At 42.1% G+C, this 11,831-nt stretch overlaps 1 protein-coding gene across 3 annotated transcripts in view; it reads right to left on the bottom strand.

Moving 5' to 3' along the window:
* Window positions 1-234: 234 nt before the first annotated feature.
* The window catches only part of LOC146857151 (uncharacterized), a 70,227-nt gene continuing 58,630 nt past the window's right edge, over window positions 235-11,831 (bottom strand). For all 3 annotated transcript variants that reach the window (XM_085647628.1, XM_085647630.1, XM_085647629.1), the window contains one exon: window positions 235-2,334. In XM_085647628.1, the coding sequence (XP_085503754.1) occupies window positions 323-2,334 (2,012 nt within the window). In that variant the 3' untranslated portion in view covers window positions 235-322. The remainder of the gene's footprint in view (window positions 2,335-11,831) is intronic.

Below are 11,831 nucleotides of genomic sequence, written 5' to 3'. Positions count from 1 at the left end.
AAACATACAAAAAGTAAAATTGACAACACTGTTTTGTTTATTAACTTGTTTTCTCTTTTGTAACTAGCTGTGCATTGGACACTCAAGTCTAATGTCTGGCTCAGGCTTTTTTTTATAAGACAAGGCAGGTGTGAGCCAGTGTTTTCTGTAAGGAGTTAACAGGATTATTCTGATCTTTACAATCAGATGTGTATCTAAGCAAGCACCTCGTGAATTAATGCTTGACTTCATGTATATTTCAAAACTTTAATCAAATGGTTAAACTATGAAACATTAATTTCCTTGCTCTTTTTTGAGCTGCTGGATTTAAGGCAAACACATATTAGTTCTGGCTTGACTCTGCCGTAGAATGCTTTCGCTTCTGCCCCTTCGGCAAGATGCAAGGTGGATAAGGGTCAGTACGTGGCCTATTTGTTTGGAATATCAGCATAGACAAAGAAGTCCTATCATCACACAAACCTGGATTGGACTTTGTTTTATTCTTTATTACACATGAGAACACACGTTCTTCATCTGCATTACTGTGTGGTAAAGTAAAAAGAAGCCTTGCGATTTTAGAAAGTAGAAAAAGCTTGCTCCTGTGTGAGCTTCGAAAGATAAAATCCCGCTCAAGATGAAACCAGATAACATCTATTCTATATGCATCAACCTCTCCACTAGCACAGTTCACTTTAATGGAAGCATCTTCCCAGGTTTTCGCAGGAACATCTGCAAATTCAATACTTTGGTAAGTGCCAAACTCTTGCTTGAGGAAGGTCAGATCTTTTTTTGTGAATTTTAGATAGGTTTTAAACCGCTCAACCATAAAGAGCACACTTTCAAAACCATATTTATGTTTTTCAAAAAAGTTGAAGACTCTAGCATGTTTGAGCACATCGTCATGAACTGGGAGCACTTCTAATGCCCATTTTACTGCCTCCTGGTGAAAAGAGCGCACAGCTTCAAAGAATTTAGATTGTGTTTGAGTTTCAATAATCCCTTTTTTAAGCATGCTCTTCAGCTTTCCACGTACACTGATGCCTACGTAGAGGCTCGATTCGGGGATCTGGTAGTCACAGGAGCTCAGATCTGGAAGGTTGGTTTCTGGATTTTTCATGAATGATTGTACAACCTGGCCCAGATAAGCTCTATTTAATAGTAATGCCAGAAGATCCACAATGGCATCATACAACAGATGAATGACCGGGTCTTCTCTCTGCAGCAAGAGGTTGAAATTCACAAATGCTGGTAATGAAGACTGAAGGAACAGGCAATAAATCTCAGTCATAGGGTTCTCGAAGCAATGAACCAGCCTCTGCAGTCTGCTCCAACTAGCTCCAGCAATATCCGTAGCGGACGAAAAATAAGAACGGAGGGAGTCAAAGTTAAGAATCAGTTGATCCAAACAAGTAAGCATTCCAAGCCAACGGACAGAAATTTCCATCAGCGTCTGACAGTAATCGGAGTCTGCAAACTTACAAAACTGACCACACAAGGTTGTCATTTTCGATGCATGTTCAAACCAGAAGTATAAATCAATAAGAAGATCCTCTGCATCAAAATCTTTTAGGAAAGTGCAGAAAGCAGATGTGGCTTGCAAGGCACAGTTGTCTGCCACTTGACATGGGCATGCCATGAAATATATGTTTTCATTATAATTGTGTGCAATCGTTTTTATAGGGTTTAGGTTTCCCATATTAAATGAGGTGTTATCAAGCCCAAACCCAATACAATTTTCCCAAGGAATGGAATGTTTATGCACAGCATTGCAAACAGCAGCAAAAATACCTTCCGTTGTGTCATCCTTCCTTATGCACATGTCCAGAAATTTACAGCATACTCTGCCCTGTTTAGAGTCAAAAATACGTACAGTCAATGGAAATGCTTTTTGCTCAGGGTCTTGATAACTGCTTCCATCAATGCAAAGACTGAACACTGATGCCTTCATGTCACCTGCTAAGTTAGCCAACAATTCTGGTACAATTGCTTCGTTCAATATGCTGGCTGCTCGCGTTTTATCACAAGTGAAGGACCGGGCAAATTTAGAGTCAGGAAAACTTTGGGATATGATACCAACCAAGTGATCTGCTGCAGCAAAAGGGACTGTGTGTTCAGCAAAAAATTTGGTGAATTTCCATTCAGCTTGCCTCACAAGCCACTCTTCAGTGGACTCTTGCTCTGCTACAGGCCCAGCGCTTGTCTTGTTTTTTGACTTCCTCTCTTCGAAAGTCCTGTGTGCTTTACCTGAAACATGGCGTTTCACATCAAATATACCTTGATGAGCACAGGATACATTCTTTTCACAAATCAAACAACGGAAGCAGCTGGAATCATTCTTGACAGGAACAATGATGCCTAGGAGGTAAAAAGGATTTTCAAAATTAGATTTCTTTCATATGTGGCAACCTTTAGGTAAAGTGGCAGCAGATTTTAATACATAAGGGATTTTTATGCTAAGCTTCTATTTCACACATAAGGGCATCTGTTAACATTGAAAAATTTAAAGAAGTACTGGCAATGCTAATATGTTTGGCTCATGACTGTGAAAGCCACTTTGCCACTGATTAGTTTAGTCTCTCAATATGTCATCATAGAGGCACTGGGTCACTCATCTTGCATTGAAACATCTATTCGTCCACCAATTTTTTCCATTCACCTATTTAACCACGTGCAATAAAACAAAAACACAAACTCAACAAGCATATGAAAGATTAATGTAAGAATAAATGTAGAAAAAATAAAATGTTGCCACCTAAACTTGGTGGGCATATGGTTGCAATGTAAAAAAGAAAATTAAACATAGCAACAGGCAAACGTCTTGTATGTATTGTATCATTGTTTTAAAGTTCCATCATACCTGCAGTGTTTAGAACAAATGTGGTGGCCACCTTGGAGCAGTAAAAACAATGATACATTATGCACAATACCATTCCAAGTTGGCCACTCAGTAAACATATCAATGGGTGACCATCTTAGATTGGTAACATTTACAGTGTGTCTCTGTTGACCTAATCATAAAACGACAAAACCTTGGATAGTCTCCAGGTAGGGAACAGGAGGCAATGGGGTCTCTAGGGTGAACTGGCATCCAGTGGCAAATGTTAAACACAAGAATTGCCACCTGAGAAAATGTTTATTTGTTCCTTTATAAGTGATTGTCCACCTCAAGTCTATCTATGGACACACAAACAATTGTGACAGGATTTCCTCACACCCCACCAGGCGTCATGCTTCATCATAGGACTTCGCTCGCTCTTCAACAACCCAATTTGATGAACAGCGGGCCTACACTTTATAGTAAAGGAGGCACTTCTACCTGATTATTAAACTCGTTATATAAGTATGTTAAAAACCAATGTGATAAATCACAACTACCTTTTAATTTAAGCGAGATATCACTTGGTGTTAAAAAATCAGTATGGAGACTAGGGGAACCAATACCCATCCCCCACTTAGACCATCAACATGTTTCTGCTTCTTGGTTCACAAGAGTCCATGTCATTCGTCAGGACAGAACACGGGATCATATTGTGACATGTACTCCTGTTAGTTCCACTTTAAATTTGGGCTGACCTTTGTCGTTCCGCACATTCCTAGGTCCCTAGAAGATAACAAGCACGCACGATATTTTAAAACGATAGGCTGAAAGCGACAAACAAAAAAGCGTGCACATTTGCATGTACAAATTGTGAGAGTGACACCGCATTCGTGTATCACACGTTCCATATTATAATGATGTGAGGCCAGCTCACATCCCTCTTACTCTAAATGTGGATCATCTGTGCTCCATGGAGGATGGGCTCAGGGACCCTTGTAGTCACACACTATGTAGGAGGGAAACAAAAAAACATCTTCATTGTAGCCTTCTTGTTGTGAGAAGTTGGCCTGGCATATGCTGTCCACTAGTTATAGTGGGCACCTTGCACCAGTCCAAACAACCCTTATTGATGATTAGGTTTAAGACAACCTTTATTGAAAGCTATCCTAGTGGAAGCTATGGAGAGCAGCCTTCAGGCTGTCTTGAAGGAGTGTAAAGCAGCATGGTTTACCAGATTATAACCTCTTGAATAACTAAATGAAAGGAGAACCACACCAGGCATATATATATATAAAATATATGTATTTATTTCTAAACACTCTCTACTGACCTCTTTATGAAGTTAGAGAGCAAGGCACACAATAATACAGTTATTAAACGACAGTAAATAGCACAATATACAATGGGCCCCAGGAGAGACCAAACCATATATTAAGAAAGTTGTATAAGAACCATGACTTTACTATACACAGTGCCTAGAGCACGTAGAATCGCTGGGACCCCAAGGAACCACCCAAGGCAGTGACACAGGGGACCCACGGGGGACGTGTGCAGTGTGAGAACACAGTCGCGAGCCCTTTACAATTCAATGGGAAAGTCGCGGTTGGAGAGGACTTTGAGCAAAACCTTTTAGACTTAGAGGGTTCTAGGGCCAGCACCCACGGGAGCACCAGAGCACTTGTGTTACCTCACCCAGGGAAGCCGGGTGCATAGGTGTCAAATGGTGTCGGGAATCGTCGTTGATTTCAATGGCGATGTGCTGCAAAGTGCTGCTGCGGTGGAGAGGAGAAGGGTCCGGGGTGATCCAAGCCTGGATCGAAGATGTGAAGAACCTGAAAGCAGAGGGAACAGAGTCTGAGTCACTTGCCAGTGACCAGGGGCACGATAGACGAATGCCCACCGATGTCGGGTGTTTCAGGTGCGAAGAGGTGAAGCTTGACACCACTGCCACGGGGACCAGGAGGCGTCGATGACCACCACAGTCCGCAGGCGAGCTGTCCCACGAAGGATGTCGAATGCTGGGGGGGGGGGGGGGGGGGGGGGGTCAGTTTCCGGATTGGAGACCAACAAGCCTCGGCAACGGCAACCCACGTGGTGAGAGAAAAATGGCTTCGGTGTGGACCAACAAGGTCCTGTGGACTCCCCAAGCGATGGAGAGTCAGGGCACGTCTGGAGCAACCAGGTAAGCCCGTTGAAAGTCAAAGTACCCTTCTCAGGGACCCACAAGTCGACGGACAAGGGATCGCGAAGGGACCTCGAGAGGAATCACTAGATACCAGCCCACAGGTCACTCGAGGCGTGTAGGCCAGCAATCTTTGGTGGAATAGCTGCTCGCGGTTTGGTCTACAAGTAGCCCAAAGCACAGCCTCAGGGATCGCCAAGAAGCATATGCTGCTGCAAATGGTCGCGGTGTCCAGGGGTTCGGGTTGCACGGCCCCCACGAGGGCTTTGGATCTCAGATTTGCTGAGAGCACGGATTGGCCTTGGGGAAGCTTGGAAACCCACCTCCTGTGTTACAAAATCTTCTGTGTCCTTCGGGAGCAGCGTCAATGCAAACCGGACAGATGATTCTTTGGTGCCTGCCTTGCAGGGGAGTAACTCCTTTACTCCAAGGGAGATTCTTCGGTCATCCAATGTTGTGTAGATAGTAGAAGTTCTGGGATTCTGTAGCAGAGTTTTGTCCAGGTAAAGCTAAAGTCCTGTAGTCAGGGGTTCCTACTTTATACCCAAGGAAGGGGTGGGACAAACTCTGGGGCTACACCCATATCCTTTGTCCAGTTTCGGGCCAGAGCAGGGGCTAAGTGCCCCTGCAACCGGTTTGAGCTGGACTATGCACAGGGACACCAAATATGCCCCCAGTGCAGACATCAGAGCACGCTTGGAGTGCACCCACCCAGCCCCATTACACTAAAGCCTGTCTGGGAGGTGGTAACACCTCCCTGTGACAGGAAACCTATGTTCAGGCCTCCCCTGCCGGAGTTTTGTCCAGCAGCAGGAGGGCAGACTCGTGACTATGGCTGGCAGCATCCATTTTGTGATGCCAGGGTCTGTGAAGCTGGTACCGGTCGTACCGGTGCTGTCATGTTTCTTCCTCTAGTAGGGTGGAATCATACCTCCCGCACCAGTTACTGATGTGGAGGTATGATTCCAAGGTGTTTGACACCAAACACATGATTCCAGGCAGCCATTTCAAAGTTAGCAATTACTGCGAGGTTATAATGCACTTAAGAGTATATGGTCTGGCTGCATCACAAACAACCCCGGATAAAAGGTTCCGAAGGCTGCAGAGGGGCTCTGCTCATGCATGGGCACCCTCTCACAAAAAAACCCAAAACCCAGCACCCTGCCTTCAGGACTGATAAGGCCTGCCATGGGGTGACTGATAGGTTTATATGTGCAGTGATATGGAGAGATATAGGGAACCTATATCTCAGTAATGGGTGCATACACCACCTTACACAGGCTGCTGTAGCAGACCTGTGGTGTCATTTTAAATGGCTTCACAGGGGTGACACAATACATGTTGCAGCCCCTGGTAGGCCTCTGGGGTACCTATGCCCTGGGTACATAGTATACCATATACTAGGGACTTATAAGGGTACCCCGGAATCCAATCTGGAGTGTACTTAAAGTACATGGAATCAATTTTAGGGAGACAGCAGATAGGCTGGGGTCGTGAATCGCAGGTTCCCAGCCAGACTAAGTCGAAAACCATCAAAACACCAGAAAAAAAGTGGGGGCAACCATGCAGTCAGATTCCACCTTCCTACACTTGTTACCAACATTGAACAAGATTAAACAAGAGGCTGTAGTGCCAGAGATCTGTTTTCCCCCATAACCCACTTACTACTCCAAGGCATGTCCCTCGTAGATCACCTAGTGTTGCTCACTCCTTTGTCCCGATGATTAGAAGAGTGGAGTGTATGCTGGGATATTTATGTGCCAGTAAACGCCCATCCGGTTGGTGGAGCGCTCCCCCTGTAATAATTATCAGCTGTGTTCCAGGTTCCTTTCTTTAAAAAAATTACATATGCGGCTGTATGTATGACGTCCTCATGGAGTAAAATGCCCAGCAGCTGATCATAGGGCTGTGGCCGCTGTTATAGCCCACCGGTCCATAATACATTTCTAGGCGTGAGCGCCACTCAATGGCAGCCGCACCAGAGTCGCATTTACAGAGACGATGACACTTGCTATTCGCAGGTGGCAGTGTGGATGTGTCCCTCTCTACGTGTGAATGTGCATATGAGACCAATGGGCCAAATCTGTAATAGCCTTGTTTATAGATTATGGAAAAAGGTTTTCCCCAGTTACTTTGAGGTCCAAGAGGGGGGAAAAAGAAACAAATGTATAAGTTTTTATGCCTCTTAGCTGACCTTTCTTATTTTAAATGGTAAATACTCACAAAAATCAAAATAACAACACAAACAATTTTCCCCATAAATACAATGTCTACACACAAATATTGCTTTTTTTCTTTGTTTTTTTTATTTTAGTAAGAAGCAAAAAGTTTTTGATATGTATTAGAATTCTCCTTTTCATTTTTCTAGAACTGGTATTTGTGTTACACCTTTTTAAACCCCTTCAAGATGGCGTATTTTTGCCTCACCACGTAAACTCTAAATATTCAGAACTTAGAATGATATACCGTATCTCTCTAAAATATACATCTCCCCTGAAAGCATAAGATATCTATGTGCTCGTTCCCTATCAAATACCACACGTACGACCAACACCATAAATGATGACTATCTATGGATGTATTTGCCTTTTTGCTTAACCCTTTGAAGATGGCGCCCACATGATCTACCATCCGATAAGACGCATTCTCTAGTTTGAGAGATTACCATCTAGCATATCATTTTGCGGCAGGTATTTCCACCTTACTTCTGACTCATCAGATAGAAGGTGTTTTGTCATCATCTGCCTGGTCTGCCAATTGCGCAGTTTGTTAGCATAGAAAGATCTTATATATAGATATACCATTTCTTAGGTAAAGATTATGATCCGTTATCTCCGAATAATTTTAAATACAGACACAAATAACCGCTTTCCGAGGTATTCCGGTTTCCCTCACTCAATTTTTTCCTCCTTGGTGAGATGCCTTTGTTAATATGTCGCCCAAAAGTCGACAAAACCGTAGTGAGATTACACCGGGAACAAAGAAAACATCGCGAGACCACGTAATGACACGCATGCCTGTTTCCCTTTGCGAGATGCCCTTTCCAAAATGGCACTCAACGTCACTAAAACCGTAGTCACACAAAACCGGAAATCAAGAAAAGATCGCGAGATCTGTTTCCCTTTGCGAGATGCCTTTTCCAAAATGGCGCTCAACGTCACTAAAACCGTAGTCACACAAAACCGGAAATCAAGAAAAGATCGCGAGATCTCGATATGACGCACAGGATATTTAAACATGCTAACTATTGACCGACACAATCGCTGTGTCGGAGAGGAATAAGGAAATGCCCTACAGAATAACAGAAGGTAAGCGAATCCCAGGCAATATGATTTAGATTCCCGCGTCCTTTCTACTTTACGAACTTGGTTTCACCGTGTCCGATTCTATGATAAGGTGTCTTTGAACTTAAAAATGAGAAGACCATATGCTTCTCTATTTTATCTAGAGATAGAGATCCCTCCCTGTTTTACCTTTTACTTGTTTCATATAATTAGTTACGATTTAGGCTAGTGACTTACACATTCGCATGTCAGCGTTTGCTTTTTCGTTTCTTTTTACATAGTAACAAGATTTACATTGCAGAAACGCTTAGCGTCTATGGAAATCTAAATTTTGATTATTAAGTCTCAGGTTGGCCTATCTAGATACGTACTTTACATGATAACATTATTTCGCTATAAAACCAAGTGAACGGATCCGGACATGTATATAATCATCCATCTGCCCATTCATCCTATAATAAGTGATTTAAACATGTAGTATTAGCGATAAGATAATCCGTCTATTCAGGCAACAACAACATAGACTCTTAATAAAATCTCAACGACACTCCAATCTAGCCTTTGTGTCACTTATCCGTTTGATATAAATACAGACATGTCTGAGACAGATGATTCATGTACAAATAGATAGTCCCATATACATTAAACTACAGTGATGCAATAGCATATTTCTATATGAAGTCTTTGTGTGTCTCCTACATACCTGGAAATTTCAATATAATATATCTAGAAACCGGTCTATTTTTGCCTTCCAGAATTGATTGATAAACATAGCCACTGAAAATCCTATGTGGTGAACTGTTATTTAAATCTCCTAAAAAGCCAAGCAAGGCCAAAGGAAACACATTTTCTGTCTTTCATACCTTCCTCGAAGGTAAGATCTATATTAGACTCCTTGGACACATCTAAAGACATAAGTTTTTCTACATTTTAGAATTACCACCTCATATGTCCTTCCACTGTAGGTATAATCTAATCCAGAAGACAACGGATATCTGGTGCAGACAGATGTTAACCCAGAGACAACATTACCGATACAAGACCCTTTGATACCGAAGAACTTTATTTTCGAAGAGTAAGAGAAAACATCTCTTATCTAATTTACAACCCCTTAAAAGAAATAAGAATACCCTTCTAATTTGACTTAATCTTAACTATTAACAGATCAGGACGATACTGGATCAAGTCCCATATGACAGACGCCCTAAAAGAATCGGAATCTAAGGCCTACTAAGACATAAAATGACCATTTGTCTTTTGCAAACAGGTATTTTTTAGTAACAATTAGTTTCAATCTAACGTAGGGTATTTGGGTTAATATATTCTTTCTCCTCTCAACCAATGGGTGTATTAAATCAAGATTGATATGGCTTTCTGTCTCTAAACGTTAAATAGAGCTCTCTACATCACAAATGGGTGTGAACTCACTTTCTATCTTCTTCCACCTGGAAGGTTTCTCTCTCTCTTTCGTTGCTGAGACCTGCATGTATAAGCAATTTTAAATAAATAGATCCAAATAGTTGCTATAAATGAAACATTGAGTACTTCAATTTTCCCTATATCTTATATATAATGTGTTTATATTTTCAGAATAAAAGTCCCCTCTCTCCCTTTTTACTCTTTGATGGTCCTGAGGAAGGTGATCATAGTTACACTTTCACCGAAACGTACGTAGACCAGCTATTTCACAACTGGACAACAAGCACTAAATGGATCAACTATAACCCAATGAGAAAAGAAATCCAGCCTGTTGTTAATGTCATCAAAGTAAAACTCGACAGTTTGTAAGATTAATGTGTAAAAAGATCTATCCAGTTGTGTGTTTTTACAATTCCCTGTGTGTATATTTCTTTGTGTATGGTATGATTGTTGTGAAGCAAGATCAGATAGCTAGTTGTGAATGAAGATATTTATGTTTGATTGATGAGGGGCACTTCCAATGGTTCATAGTAGTTCTTTGACACCAAGGTAATAGTTATTCACATCATTGTTCACTTATATTTATTCATCTTTAGAGTTTCTGTTAAGTACAAAAAAAAGGAAATGTAATATGAACATATTTTTGATATACAAAAAAAACTTTTTGCTTCTTACTAAAATAAAAAAAACAAAGAAAAAAAAGCAATATTTGTGTGTAGACATTGTATTTATGGGGAAAATTGTTTGTGTTGTTATTTTGATTTTTGTGAATATTTACCATTTAAAATAAGAAAGGTCAGCTAAGAGCCATAAAAACGTATACAATAGCCTTGTTTATAGGCCAGAGGTCTGCGTGAATTACAGTGCCTGAAGGCTCCCACTGCAAAGAATTGAATACTGATGACCCACATTTAGGGTCAGAGGAATGTGAGCTGGCCTCACAACATTATAGTATGGAACGTGTGATACACGAGGGTAGTGTCACACTCACATTTTTGCATGCAAATGTGCATGCTTAGTGTTTGTCACTTTTATCCTAGAATTTTTAAATATTGTGTGCAGTTGTTTTCTTCTAGGTACCCTCGGGACCTAGGAATGTGCGGAACGACAAAGGTCAGCCTAAATTAAAAGAGGAACTTACAGGAGTACATGTCACAATATGATCCTGTGTTCTGTCCTGACGAATTCCACAGACTCTTGTGAGCCAAGAGGCAGAAACATGTTGACGTTGTAAGTGGGGATGGGGTATTGGTTCCCCTAGCCTCCACACTGTTTTTTAACATCAAATGATGTCTCCCCTACATTAAAAGGTAGTTTTGATTTATCACATTGGTTTTCAACATACTCATATCACAGGTTTGACAGTCAGGTAGAAGTGCCTCTTTTACTGTTTAGTGTAGGCTAGCACTTCATCAAACAGGCGTTTTGAATGGCAAGTCCTATGATGAAGCATGACACCTGGTGGTGTGTGAGGACATACCATCACAATTTTTTTGTGTCCATAGATAGGCTTGAGGTGGACAATCACTTATATAAAGGAACAAATAAACATTTTCTTGGGTGGCTTTTCATGTGTTTAACTGTTGTACTAATCTAAGGTGGCCAATCTTGGAATGGTAAAACAATGATACACTATGGACAACATATATATTATATGACAAAAGTTGTAAGAGTGCCCAAGGAAAAAATGTGGGCAGACACAGATTTATCATTAGAAGATTCGAACAGGAAAGAGTTTCTTCATATTCCTCCCAAGATATTGCTTTTAAGAGTGTCAATCAATCAATCAGTGACACTTATAGAGCGCGCTACATACCCGTAGGGTCTCAAGGCGCTGGGGGGGGGGGGGTGCCGCTACTGCTCGAACAGCCAGGTCTTCAGCTTCTTCCTGAAGGAGAGGTGGTCTTGGGTCAGGCGCAGGTCGGTCGGGAGGGAGTTCCAGGTCTTGGCGGCCAGGTAGGAGAAGGACCTTCCTCCTGTAGTCGCTCTGCGGATGCGGGGGACGGCGGCGAGGGCGTGGTTGGCTGATCGGAGGTGGCGTTTGGGAGCGTAGAAGTTGATCCGGCTGCTGAGGTAGCTCGGGCCTTGGTCGTGTAGGGCTTTGTGTGCGTGGGTGAGGAGGCGGAAGGTGATTCTTTTGTTGACGGGG

This window comes from Triturus cristatus, chromosome 3_2, assembly GCF_964204655.1.
Source record: "Triturus cristatus chromosome 3_2, aTriCri1.1, whole genome shotgun sequence".
NCBI classification, from domain to species: Eukaryota; Metazoa; Chordata; class Amphibia; order Caudata; family Salamandridae; genus Triturus; species Triturus cristatus.
Note: the sequence above shows the minus strand (reverse complement) of the source record. Positions and strands in the feature narration are given on the sequence as shown.